Here is a 14,276-nt window from a genome sequence, read left to right on the forward strand (position 1 = left end):
AGGTTCGCTTTTGCTGGGCGTTAATTCGCTGTTTCTGATGATTTTTTTATTACTTATGACGTCATTACGATCGGTATTTTATGACGTCATTAACGTCAGACGGCAAAACGGGGAATTCCATTAAGTTGAAAAATTGAAAACTTTCCCCTTTATGAAGCTGAAGGTACTGTAGCACGCATAACTAACTGAAGAACATTTAACAACACAAGATATAAAATAGGTTATTTTGTTTTGTTTTTAGATACTGATGATGCTGTCATACGACTGAAAGATATTTACTCTTCGTCTAAACAAACTTCAGTTTCTAAGTTTTGTACGTATATTAATCCTATCAATTGATATGCAATCAGAATGGTTGTTTTTAACCAATCATTTTAAAACAGATAGAAATATATATTTTAGGAAATATTTAACTACCGAATTTGTTCCGTCTGTCAATATGAAAGTAAACTGGTCGCGATCGGTTTCGCTTTCGCCGAAGTTGACATATTCCACCGTCTCCGATACAATGTCATCTTGGTCAAACTTCTTGATAGTGATCCCTGATGCAGAAAACAAGGTTGGGGGTTTGGTATAAATAACTAAGCAGCCAAAAAGAATATCGTTTTACAGTAAGTAACAAATAAGAACCTGGGTCTGACGTGAATTGAATTCTACCAAACCTAGGTTGACGTGTGATTTCATAAAGCAAGTTTCCCGAATCATCAGTTCCAAATAGATTATGAGACAAAATTAACCCACTTTCGCTCTCATTGACTGTTATACCTAAATAACCAAAAAAAAATAAATACAAGGAATAACAAAAAACACCCAAAACAAGTTAGTGCTCACCATTGTTGGCCAGTATTTCGGGAGGAGTTTGATCCTCTTCAATGTGAATATTGAATCTGAGATCTATCATTCCACTGATGATGTCAAACATAAAAAACAGGTCACCGCCACCTTGCTTTCCTGGATGTACGTATCGAAGATAACCTTGAATGAAAAAATGCTTTATTTTTTAACGTTGTCACGCCAACGGTCTCTGAATTGCTTCACAGAGTTATTAGACACATATTCCTAAATGTGAACACACTGATAAATGGAACATTACTAAATTTGAATCCAACCTTGGTCAATATCAGATTGCGTAAAGTCACTCAGGCCGTTCGAGGACAAATTGCTAACACCGTTGGGTTTGGCAAGTTGCAGTTGGCCAACGTTGGGATCACGTGTCAATACGTAGGAAACCAAGTTGAATGCACTTGACACACGCAAGTGTTGCGAGGTGATAGTGGTCAATGATCCGCGCTCGGCGTTAATCCCAGTATTGGCATCGATGTAAAATTCGTTGTCCACAAGCTCACCATACACTTGCGGCTCTTGGTGTTGTTGTGGGGGGGAGAGAATGGTGAGCGATCGATTTTCCGGTGGTTCCAACTAAAGAAGAAATGTTTTATCGATGCTTTGATTAATTATCAACGACAGAGGCTACAACTTAACTACGTCGTGCTAAATACAGCCAAAAAATTAATAAGAGAATTTTACCACACAAATTTAAATTTAACAGCGACAAAAATGTTAAACTTACGTCAAACCCAAGTTCTCCATTCTCAACGTTGAAGCCATCTGTAAGCGTGAAGTCAAGCGTATCTCGTCTCTTGCGTGAAAAAGGAGTAGTTGGAGGATCCAGCGTCTCGTAACAAATTTTGCGATCCAGGATATCCTTAAACACAACGAAAGTTAGCTATGTGGTAAAACAATTCATGGACAAAAAGTGAAGTTATAAGTACCCACCTGGTATGTGAAGGTCGATCCAATAGTTAGGTCAGTAACTGATTTCTTGGCTTTCATATTCACTGTAAAATTTGTATAACCATAGTTAAACCTATTGTTCCAATAATGAAAATAATTAATCCACCAATGGTAAAAAACTGTAACTAGGGATGTTTAAAGAAGAATATCGAATGTTTAGTACTAAAATGGCGAGGTATTATTCTGCCGTTTATTAGGTAAATGCACAAATATACCTTCTTCGTTTTACAGTGGAATATTGCGCCTAGTTGTTCATACGCGAGTGGCATTTGGATAAGGCCTGTTGCTTTGACGAAACACTTATAATTCTTGCATTTTGGCATATAGCGCGGCGTCAACATTTTTCGTCCACCAAATTAACTTCGTATAACCCGATTCATCACTGCTCAGTGTCCATAGGCGCCGAACGTGGGTGTGCAGAGCGTTTTTAGACGCCCTGGATTTCTGGCAGGGCGTCAAAACGCCCTGGAATTTTACCAAGTCGCACTTGTTGTAAATAGAGTTGAACGTTTTTTTCTTATTTTAATTAGACCCATTTTAAATTGTCAGTATTAGGTTTAGCATTGACACGAGTCTAGAAAAAGGTTGCCGAACTCCATTTTACACATTGCGTCGTGTGACGTAACAATTCCTAAATCTTAAAACAGGCTGGACGCTCGATCGCTCAATACCAAAGCATAAGCTTCCAATCGCAACCAACATAAAACAAATTTATCGTTCAGTACTTTAAACTTTAAAGTTTAAAGATACCGCAACGACGAAGTCTATGTAAAAAATGTTGCAGGCAATTAAAAATAATACGGGTAGACCACAAAAATTTCGCGCTCGCTTCGCTCGCAAAATTTTTATGTATGTTACCACTTTGTTGGCAAGTCTAACTTAAACGTTTACATTCAGCAGTGCAAATAAATAATCGAGGACAAATTATATTGTTCACTGACAGAAATCAGCGTGTAAGTCATTTCTATGTTGTGAAATGAGTAGTTCGCCAGTATATGTTACACTTCATCATTTTAGAGTACGCATTTGCTATTCGTTACGAAGAAAATTACGATAGACACAACGGATTGTTTCAACAATAAAACACAGAAGCGCTAAATCGGTTTCCCAAATACTGTTAAGTTTTGGTAGTGATTTCTGACAACTAAACATTTTGTACTGATTTTGAAAAAACGCTCTTGATTTTTGAAAGTTCGGCGCCTATGTCAGTGTTAAAATATTGTTTGGTTAGGGCTAGCGGTTAACGTCTGATACCAGGGACTGCATTTCTTCTAGTCTAATATATATAGTTGTATTTTTTTTATTCGATACATTTAACCTCTAAAGGTGTGCTTTTGCAAAGTCTCGACGTTTTAAGCCTGACAAAACAGCGTCAAATCGTTAACCGTGATAATTATGTTTAAGATTTAATGTCACTTCTATAGGGCTCGTATCTTTATGGCGATTAAAAGTCCACAGCTGGATGACCTTTTGGATCGTGCACGGTCGTAATCTTTGCATTAAGTAGCACTCTATATAACCAAGCCATTATTGTTCTGTTATTTAGCAGAACTATAAATTCATCCGAGCCGTCTATAGCTACAACGACTGACATACAAGAAATATCACGCTAGCCGGCCAATTGTCACTTTTAACGGAGATGTATTGTTGCCGCTGAAGTAATGTTTGTTACTTAATTGCGTTTTGTGCCGTGCTTTTATTACCACTTTTATAACTATTTCTTACGTTGGTTCAAATTCGTTTTTTCTTCAATACTATAAGCTCGACATAAAACTTATTAGTCGCATAAATCCTAAACCAGTGGTTCTTTACCTTTTTCAAGCCAGGGACCCCTTGAGTGATATTCTAAAATAAATTTCCTCCTGGAAACGGTTTTTAAAAAACACTTTTACATCTCTAAATTACAAAAAGAATACGTCTTAAAAAAGAAAATTGATAAGAATTTTATCTTTCATATTAGTACCCAATTGTTAGTAATCAACTTTGCTGAATTATGTTTTAGTGAAAATAATTTAGGCGCAAAAACACTTTTTTTACAAACAGAAAGAACACCGAGCGCAATGTGACATGCCAATATGAACTGATATTGTTTTTTCAGTCAGCTTAATGCAAGTCTGTCTAAATGTAACTTAATAGCGTCGGAGATAAAAAAAAAATAATAGTTTTGTGGCTCCCCAGTTCTAATAAGTTCGCCTATAATCGTATCCCGATAATATTAGTAAATGTTTTAACAACTAAATTTAACTATAACGAAATGCAAATCCAGCTTACTTTTCATCGCCATACTGCTGATCTCCCACTGGCTGGGCATATTTTGGGGCTGATTGTGGGAGAACTTCACCAACTTGCCGTACTCTAGTTGTGACATGACCGTAAACACCAGCTTGTTGTTGGGCGTATCTGAGTCGCTCACCGACAACGAGAGGTTGCTGATAAGGATGGCGTTGCCGTTGCGACAATTTACAACACCCGTATGGACTCGGGGAAACCCCTCTTGGCTACTCATCGACTTTATTAAAGAGAAAACAAGTATTACAGGTGTAAAATCAAACGAATATTCTCAGAGAAAAGGATTGTGTGTTGGCACATTAAATACAATTAACATAAATTAAATAACATAAAATTAATTAGTAGATAATCACCACAATAGTAATGTTCAATCGAAACGCTTTCGAAGATGTCACACCATCATTAACACGAAACATGAAGTAGTCATGCGATTGTGGATTAATTAGTTGACCGGTGTGCACATAATAAACACCTCCCTCCAACATGTTCTGTACTGTGAACCAAACCTCCTCTTCGCCGTCGATTTGGAGACGCTCTACAACAAATTGTATGTTTTAACCAGGTACTAAGTAATTGTAAAACAATACAGACTTTTTTAATTTTTATAGTGGACCACTGTTTAAAACTATTGACATAATCAAATGGGGTCGACTTACCATCGATATAGCTGTTGACAATGTAGCCAAAAGATGGTTGGCGAACAATGTTAATGATAAGATCTTTATCCGGAGTATCGACGTCACTAACTTGGATTTCATGTGGACTAATCATCACGTCACCGCCTTCTTCAACCTAAAGAAATACACATACTCGCTGTTCAATATGTTGTCGCATCCTATAAAATCACTTCACTATATGAACTTGCAACTCTTGTTGCAAGTATGTGGGTGAGCATTTGTTTCAAACTAGGGTTCACGAATTCCCCTAGTAATGTGACTAATGCGTTTGACCAGTACAGTTTCAACCCATATTACAAAGAAACTAAGTTTCTTGAATTTCCTCTTTCATATAACTTCAAATACGGTTCAAATAAATTGTAAACAAACACCAGGCCGTGTGCCATTAAAGTTGGACACCATTTGTAGACCCTTGTTATTATACGACATATCCGACTTGTCCAAGGTAAGCAGAGCATTTACCAGCTTTTAACTGGTAAGGTTTTACTGGCGTTGTCCCGGACATGTTAAGTAATTACCGCAACAATACGCGCAATAGTTAAGGAAATCTATCTTAATTTTGCGTGGTTAAGCAACATGTAAGAATCCACTATCATACTGTGAGCGCTTTATCACAAAAATCTGCGTTGCCGTAGATTAAAATTTATTTATAGATAAATTGTGGCACGGCTGTAAACAAAGTGGAATACGACATATTAGCCTGGGCACCGCCGGGAATTTTGCCGGAGTAAAATACGATATATATTTTCACGTCGTCGTTTTTTGTTTGTTACGCGGTCATATAAAAGTTGCAGAGTACGAATTGAAGAATAATTTTACATGTGCGAAAAAGTCTTACCACCAATGGCTGGCCAAGGCTAACACTAGGAGGGTGACGCGAGCCAGGGTTAATGGTAATACTAATGTTCTGGTTTGTAAGTCCGTTTCCAGTCGAATCGGCAACAAACAGTTGAAGTAAATCAGAAACTGGGCGTGATCCAATTCCATCTCGACATCGAAAACTAAAAAATTATAATACAATATTTGCAATAATCGAAGTGACAAAGATGGCAATTTTTGCTAAATACCTTATTTTGGAAAGATTAATATCTTGTTGTGTAAAGGAGGCTCCGGGCACAAGTGGCCCCGTTTCGATATTCTCTAACAATCCGTTTGTCGGAACACTTTCCACATAGAACACAATCTAAACACAAACCCAAAAGGTGTTTATATACAAAGCAATATAATTTCCATCGGTGAAAAACTAAACTTAACAAAATTATGTTTGGTCACAGTGCACGTAAAAACTATTTTATTTTTTATTTTTTATTCTAGTTATGCGTACCTGATCATCAGAAGATGTCTGGTCCAAGTATGCAAGATTCTCACGTGACAAGGTTACCTCAGTTCCTTCTATAGCGACAATTGACAACTCACTTTCCGGGTCAGGGTAAGGATCATCGTCGACTTTAGCAATCACCGAAACCTGAAAAACATTTATTTTAAGTTGTTGCTGAGGAAAACAGCAGTTAAAACTAAAAATGAAACAAAACTACGACGAAATTAAATCAAATAAGAGTCTATACGGGTATGCGTTTGTAAGTCAGGTCCCTCAGGAGATATTTTATATTTCTTTTTGTTAGTTTCAGGCTTAACATTCTGTATTAATCGTGTTTCTACAAGCAGAAACGATCGTGGACCGAAAAAATGTAGCATTTGAAGTTACGTAAATAAATAACAGCCTACGTAACTATTTTTGAAGAACGAGATTATAAAATTGTACCTGTACAACAATAGTGATAGTGTAAGTGACATCGGTAACACTAAATTCAAGTTGATCCAACATGTTTCCATCTCCGCCATCATGGATGTACAAAAGAGGGCTGTTTTTTAGCTAAAACGACATTAAAACTCGAAAAAATATATTGTAACGGCCGACCACTAGTAGATTAAAGGTGTTTTTAAAGAAATCTGTTATTTAACACAATTCCACTTTTATTAGAAAACAAACTCGACTATCGAAATATTTTATAATATATGCAAACCTCTTCATAGGTTAATGCGTCCCCTTCATGAAGAATTACTCGTGATCCATGATCGTCCCTTATCACGGTTCCATGACGCGGCGTTTTCACCAGAGTAATGATCAAATCAGACGATTCAGTGTCAGGATCGTTTATCGCAAGTTGATCATCACCTGCCATATCAAATTTAGAGACTAACGATATCTATCAATAGTTCGGATAAACTGGCTCATAGATAGTTCTAACGGTTTGCTAAAAGTTTTCAGCGTAGTTTAATAAATGTCATTACCTATATAGCCCGTCCCTCCGAATGTTACATGGATGCTTGGCTTTTGATTGACGAACACAGGAGCTCTAGAGTTCCCTGTTGTCAGTTGGATGGTGAAGTTTGCGGGACCAACGATATGTTGCCCATCTGACACTTGGAATTCGAACGAAATTCTACGCTGATATCTTAAAACAAAGTTTTGTTTAAGACCTAAATGGGTAAAGCATCACCTCTATTTTGAATCGTAATGAGCACTTAGCGCATATTTATGCATGTATTGCATATGATATACGTGCATAGCAGAATACCTTGCCGTGGGAGATAGCGACTCCAAACTATTTAAGGAATCAACCTTCTGATTGTGATTTTGGTTGGTTGTAAACGAGCTATGTTCTTGTATAGACGGTCGGTAAATAATTTTATTGGAATTCACATCAGCTTGAGTGAAGACAGTTACGGGAACAAAAGTGTGATCGATGTGTTCTATACTTCCACGAGCAACAGGTAGTGATCTGATAACAAGAACATAACTCTTTATCAGACATAACTTATTACTGCCGAAAATATAAATAACTAAATTTACACCATGCTTACAACTAGCTTATAATTAAATAACTAATTACCGAGTAATGGTGTAAAAAATGTTTTCATCAGACGTATCGTCATCCGTGTATTGCAGGTAAGCCCTGTGAAGAACTGTAATGCGACCTTCATTAGCAACCATGTTTAAGGATGAGGGTGTACCCAGAGCAAGCTTGGGTGAATGTATGTTTTCTTGCACGATATCAATTTCAAGTTGGTCGCTTGCAATTCGCTGTCTTGTACCACCACTCTCATTAAACACCTGTACATTTTACTTGCTTATTGATTACATCGAGTAGATTTTTAACCGTCTGTTAATAGTTAGAACTAAAAGCATGCCATAAATAAAATAGAATCAATTTCAGTCAACGTTCGACGGTAAATTGATTACCTCAAATCTTAGAAATTCGTGCTTCTCCAAACCTTGATTCACAGTATTTTTTGTTCGAATCCACACTGAACCCTCATCCAAGTCACCTTCGCTAAATCGGATCACCGGCCTAGATTTGTACAGACCTTGTGACGTTTGCATCCAATCATCAAGCTCGATTCCATATCTAGAGGGATCGTCAGAGAGTTCTGGTACCATTAGGAAAACCTCGAGGCTAAGACAGAAAAAAACATAAAAATAAATCATGAATACACAAACAGTTGTAATAATAAACTAAAGTACTGATTAGAGACCACATTTGGTTGGCAAATTTTACACGGACAACCGTAGCACAAATAGAGGATTTTACCTTTCAGATGTGTTTGTTGTATTTAGGACATAAACAATTTTAGTTTTATCTTTTATTCTTCCGTTTATCACTTTCAGTTGGCGATTGGTGATGCGTGACATACGACCTTTGACCAATTTTATGATCCTGTTACCAACCCACAGCGAAGAACTGTTATTCTGAACACATACAAGGAGGATTATTGTCTCAAATATAACGCAGTAATCACACACTAATGCAAAACTTAATATTTAATGTTAAGCGCACCTGTAGCAAAATTGTGACGTCGACCACTGTCAACACCACGTGGTAACCATCAGTAATTTGCAGGGTAATACTGTCATATGTGAGGTTACTTGACGAAGTGTTGGAGAATGGAAGGTAATATATGATTTCGCTGTTCAAATCTGCAATCTATAAAGCAGTAAGAGGCCAAGGTAATGAACACAATTCTTACTGGCGCGGTAGACTAAATTGTAATTTTGTTTGTGTGTCGATAGCTCTACAATTCAAAATAGAAGTAAACACTTTCATCTGTTAATTGCTCCGTACAATCATCCGGTACTCAAAAAACTATTTAAGAAGTATTATATATATATATATATATATATAAATTGTATAAAAAAATACAATTTTAACATTGCTTCTATCGGTGTATATAAAAAAAGGTTGCGGTTGTTATTAAGCTGTATGCTTAGATTTGTAGGCAATCCTAAAAAGCTAAAAAATAGAAGATACAAATGTACCTTAAACGACGTAATAGGATCGTCACTCGGTAGCTTGACTATACTTCCATATTGAGGTGGGACAATTGTTGAAATTATTACATCTTGCTCATTGTCACTGTCTTGTACAACGAGTCCATTTAATTTCACAGATCCGTCCGAACTAAACATAGATGGTTACAATTACACAACTGTTTTGGCTGCAGTTACTTAAAATAAATAAACGGGACCCGTTTTCTTACCTTACATAGAGTGGAGTGTTACGCTGTATATTTGGCGGAAATTTTGATACAACAACGATTTCAAGTGTTTTTCGACTTGAGGTCAAGTAATTGTCGGTGGCATGGAAACTGGCCACTCCATGCCGGTGATTTGCAGAATTGTGCACGAACCATGTTCCCCCATTAACCACTTTATCGTAGCTGATTTTCTCACCAACACGAACTTTTATCTGTTGAAACACATTTATTTACATCAAATATTCACGACCAACCAGTGGTCGCAAGGAGTTATTCTGATGGGTAGTCTTAAGTGGTTTTGTCACGTGTTTCATATGTGCGCAGTACCAACAGACCATTTGGGCAGAAAAAATGCTTCTCATGGACTTAAAAGAAGAGAAACTATGTGAATTAAACTTTACTACGCAACCATATTATGTTACAACGTCGCAATGCAACCATAGTTTTTCTTTGGGGTGCTAATAATTTCAGGAATATGATTTTAAATGCCTGCGACTTTGGTAATTTCACTAAAATTGGGGTTAGCTTGAGTTCCTTATTTTTAAAAACAGGCTGTGCCACTGAAATATATACATTTAATCTTTATCACATCGAATTAATCATGCACTTACATTGTCTACTTCAAACCAGCCATTAGCGGGCTGCATATTAAGAACTAGGCTGAGATCATCTAAAGCTGTATCGCGGTCTGAAATATGCACGTTTCGCAACAGTGATCTCGATAGTGGATGAACCAACAAACGACCATGAATATGAAGCGTTGGCGAATGCAGGTTCATCTGTATATATATAAGAAATAATCGCGATAAACAAACGGATATACTTGTTCGTAACGTTATATCACATATACAAAAAACGATGCAATACAGACCACACAAACTCTTGTGTGTTTGTTGGCAAAGCGACCGTGTTTGCAGTGCCGCAAACAACGTGCTCCTACGGAGTGATGCCAGTTGTCCAATAAACGGGAACCTGTTGCAAACAAATACATTTTTCAGCATGACAGTCAATTGTAATAAACGTTTCCATCCACTACCTGATTTGTTGTGAGCGAGATCGGTCGGTATGTCCAAAAACGTTTTGTCATCACATTGTGTACATGTGTTGCCGTCAATACAAGAAAGACAGTGTGGTGGACAAGATACGCACGTGCCACTAGAGACGTAAGCGAAATAGCGCAGTGGACAATGTAGGATACATTTTTTATCTGTAAAAAGTACAGAAATGAAGGTACGAGAAAACTGCAATATATGGATTCAAAAACTCGGATGGAATATATTTGCGATAAAAAATTGTACCGACGCTTTAATTATAGAAAGCGCCTTCTCACCGTATAATAAGTAAGGTTTTCGACAGGCCAAACAAGATTGGTCATCGTTGCAGGTAGAACAATAAATATGAGAGCATCGCACACATTCTCCTTCACGGTGATAATATCCTTAGTAAAACATTTAAGAGTAAACCAGTGGTTCCCAACGTAGGCCGTACGCCTCAGGGAAGTACAATTGAAGTATTTGTTCTTATCTAACAGCCGTAGTATTTAGGCACACTACTGTATGCATGGATTTGTAATGTAGTTTAAAACTGAATGTCAAAGGCAACTAGGTCGAGTAAATCGACATAATATTGTTTTGAGTTTTTAATTGTTCGAAGCGTGTTAATAAGTATCTCCAGGTGTAGGAGACATCACATAAAAAAAACAAAAACATAATCAAGTTACATTGTGAACGACCATAAATCGCTAAAAGTGCATACCTAAATTTAACGTTGACACAGCATCAACACCGCTGTATCTGTTCTGTACCTGAGAAAGTGCCAATTAATGAACTAGTAGAAACTCCGATTGATGAGAATTCTGTCACACCTTTTATAATTGAGGTTTGGATAGATTTCAGTCAAATTAACTGATGATGATACAATTGCGTATCGAAACGAATTTTTTAAGATGATGTCGATTTACTCGACCTATTTTATTTGACATACAATTTCAAGTCGAATTATATCTTTCAATAAAAACGTAGCAATTACACATTGTTCATTTTCTCCTGTTCTTCTCTTCTGAACAGTATCTTTATATTGCTAGTTACTCGCACTTGAAATAAGTATAACCGTTAGTTCCACCAGTCACAACCAGCGAGTTAATGGGTTTTAACTAATATAAATGCATATTAAATTATATAGAAGTGATGAATTGGCGTTTGGCGAAAAGAGGTTGGAAAACATTGATTTAAACAAAAAATAATCATTTGGAATAGAATTATTTACAAAATTGAAACAATATAATTTCTCTTAAAACTAAACGAAGATGAACAAAATGTCTAAAGCACAATGAAGTTACCAACCATCAGCGCAGGCTTTAAGGCAGGTGCCGTTTTGTAACTTGTATTCGGGCATACACTTCAAACAATCATTTGATGAAGGTCCGGAACACGTTCTGCAACTCCAGTCACATTCCACACATCGAGCTGTTCCAAATTTAACTAAAGAAAAAAAGAGAACCGAATACAAATATATCGCTCGGTGTAATTCTAAATAGTGTTTTGTTTAGTTTTCTTATAAGTAACGTACGTAATTCGTGCCCAAATACAGTGTTCTGTATAAGTTATGTATCAAGGAAGAATAAAGAAGCAAAAAAAAAAACAAATTTACATAAAATAAATAAAAAACATTTTATTTAACAGCATTGGTCATCAAAATTTTACTTTTTTCTTAAACGCGAATGTAATATTTTATCTTAAATGTATTTCTCGTGCTGATTTCGAAAAAAAACTTTTCTTTCTCTAGCACATCACATTTTTTTGAATATTCTTAAATTTGAATTTTCCGAAAAAACGCATTGAAAACAACGTACAGCTATGATAAATGGTTTTAAAATAGTCTGACATATAACTTTTTATACACCTAACTCAGGTCATCACCGTAGAGCTTCTACCAGGTATTTTCAAATTTTTATCCCCTTTCTAAAATCCTTTGGGACGGGATTCCATAGCTTAAAATGCCATTTTTCGCCACTAACTGAAAGCCAACCATAGAACTTCACTTTCCTAATTCCTCGAGCAAGAAAATTTTCTAAACTACGTAACACTTGTGATATCAGCCACTTACTGTTCTCGTATGGACTTATAGTCTCCTCTAAACGACTGCATTGCACGGTGATGTAGCAAAAAGGTTTGTCTACTGTAGGTCAAATTCCTTAATGTCTTATTACTACATTAATCTCAAGGAAGTTGTTTTATTTTAATCCTAATACAAGTAGTTCTGTAAAATCTGGCATTGCCGAACATTTATTTTTTTTTTGATTTTTTCTGCTGCAGTGCTACAGAGTACTTTTTTACACAACATTTATACTCAGTTCCAATGCTGTTTTTACATCTTAAAATTAACGCTTTTAATTACAAAAAAAAAAAAAATTAAAATGCGAATATTTAAAAACCTGATGTGATAGAAAAAAAATGTGGGCATGTTCAGAATCAGCGCCGAAAACAGTTTAAGAATCAATCTATCACATCTTCGTTCAAAATTTGCTGTTGACCAGTGTAATTTACGTCTAAACGTGGCGATAAAAATATTTGTGACTATGAGAACAAAAAAAAATACTTATATTTGATGAAACAGAATAATTTTTATTGGTAAATTGTCTACTCACTTGTCTATACTTAATGTAAGTTCTAATGGTTTCTTAATAAAGGTAAAGGTAAGTATTTAAAAAAACGTTTTTACAAGTTCTTCTACGACCTTACAGAATATGTAATATAATGAAGTAATTATTCTTAACGGATATATAATCTAACAACAAAATAAACAAATAAATCAGGTTTAGTTATTAAGTTGTATAACTGGGATACAGTCGATTTCGTTTTTGCAGCAGCAGAAAAAATATGTACATCGTGGATATTTACACCCTTGGAAGTATTTTTTCTAAACCAGTTTCTGAGTCTTCATTCGCTTTTATTTTTACTATTTTTACTAAAAGCAAATATAAAACCTGAAATTTTTTATCCATACGAATGGGTTATATTATATACATTTGGTCTACAATGATAATCATTCGTTAAAAACAATTTGTGTTTATGCTGTGTCAAAGTCGTACTTTGGATTATAATAAATTGATAAAATTGCCATTAAGGAAAAGGAAGTGCAACCTAGAAGCTAGAACTGTTAATGATACCTTTAGTTTAACAAAATACTAATTGAAATGTTATGTGTAAGTATAGGGTATCACAGACATAAATATTCAAAATACGTCATACCCAAAGAAAGGTCGGGATAAAACTGCTCAATACAAGAATCAGTACAAAGGCCATGTTGAAGTACGTCTGTAGCGTGACGACACGATGTACACACAGGTTGAGTAGAGAAGCCATAAGTTCGACAAGAGGAACAGGAGTCAGGACATCTTGTACATGTACCTTTAAATGGACAGTCGTATAAGGATATTGTTACATGTGGATGTGGGGCAATTTAGGTGCTAAATGTCAAGCCACAATTACTATATATAACACTATAGTAAAGTCTTTCAAAGTCATTTTATGTTTTTCTATTATAAAAACATTAAGTCGGTTAAGTTGTGTTGTAACCATTCAGTTAAACAATTAAGCTCCATTTCTAAAACACTTTAACTAATAAAATAAATAATTAATTTAGAAAAGTTGTAAACCTATTGTTACTTAATTTGCGAGCTTCGACCGAGGGCTTGCGGGTATTAGAATCGATGTTTTACGCAGTCAATATTATAAACAGTGTAGATGTAAAATATTTCATAACGAAATAATGAAATCCAAACAAACCTGTACTGCTGTCCCCATAATATCCCACTTCACAGCGACTCACGCACTTTTGCGAGAGCAGAGATAAAAAATGGCCACCAATACAAGTGTCACATTGGTCGATTGATTGACAGCTATTGCATCCAATTTCACAAGGCAAACACATCGAGCCACCATCCATTCTCTAAAAAAATAACAGCATGGAGTTTAAAAT

At 35.8% G+C, this 14,276-nt stretch overlaps 1 protein-coding gene across 1 annotated transcript in view; it reads right to left on the reverse strand.

The window, feature by feature from the left end:
• Window positions 1–14,276, reverse strand: part of LOC146138100 (extracellular matrix organizing protein FRAS1-like) — a 66,246-nt gene that overhangs the window by 26,103 nt on the left and 25,867 nt on the right. Inside the window, exons 18-46 of the mRNA XM_083394283.1 lie at window positions 14,084–14,246; window positions 13,547–13,705; window positions 11,639–11,776; window positions 10,627–10,734; window positions 10,333–10,503; window positions 10,168–10,268; window positions 9,908–10,075; window positions 9,300–9,508; window positions 9,079–9,220; window positions 8,600–8,746; window positions 8,354–8,511; window positions 8,005–8,218; window positions 7,655–7,875; window positions 7,340–7,543; window positions 7,053–7,216; window positions 6,785–6,936; window positions 6,523–6,633; window positions 6,085–6,225; window positions 5,828–5,943; window positions 5,599–5,761; window positions 4,740–4,875; window positions 4,437–4,618; window positions 4,066–4,303; window positions 1,777–1,838; window positions 1,571–1,705; window positions 1,110–1,419; window positions 832–975; window positions 631–765; window positions 418–542 (exon numbers count right to left, since the gene is read on the reverse strand). Coding sequence (XP_083250409.1) covers window positions 418–542; window positions 631–765; window positions 832–975; window positions 1,110–1,419; window positions 1,571–1,705; window positions 1,777–1,838; window positions 4,066–4,303; window positions 4,437–4,618; window positions 4,740–4,875; window positions 5,599–5,761; window positions 5,828–5,943; window positions 6,085–6,225; window positions 6,523–6,633; window positions 6,785–6,936; window positions 7,053–7,216; window positions 7,340–7,543; window positions 7,655–7,875; window positions 8,005–8,218; window positions 8,354–8,511; window positions 8,600–8,746; window positions 9,079–9,220; window positions 9,300–9,508; window positions 9,908–10,075; window positions 10,168–10,268; window positions 10,333–10,503; window positions 10,627–10,734; window positions 11,639–11,776; window positions 13,547–13,705; window positions 14,084–14,246 — 4,617 coding nt within the window. The remainder of the gene's footprint in view (window positions 1–417; window positions 543–630; window positions 766–831; window positions 976–1,109; window positions 1,420–1,570; window positions 1,706–1,776; window positions 1,839–4,065; window positions 4,304–4,436; window positions 4,619–4,739; window positions 4,876–5,598; window positions 5,762–5,827; window positions 5,944–6,084; window positions 6,226–6,522; window positions 6,634–6,784; window positions 6,937–7,052; window positions 7,217–7,339; window positions 7,544–7,654; window positions 7,876–8,004; window positions 8,219–8,353; window positions 8,512–8,599; window positions 8,747–9,078; window positions 9,221–9,299; window positions 9,509–9,907; window positions 10,076–10,167; window positions 10,269–10,332; window positions 10,504–10,626; window positions 10,735–11,638; window positions 11,777–13,546; window positions 13,706–14,083; window positions 14,247–14,276) is intronic.

Source organism: Ascidiella aspersa, chromosome 7 (genome assembly GCF_963924565.1).
Source record: "Ascidiella aspersa chromosome 7, kaAscAspe10.2, whole genome shotgun sequence".
NCBI lineage: Eukaryota > Metazoa > Chordata > Ascidiacea > Phlebobranchia > Ascidiidae > Ascidiella > Ascidiella aspersa.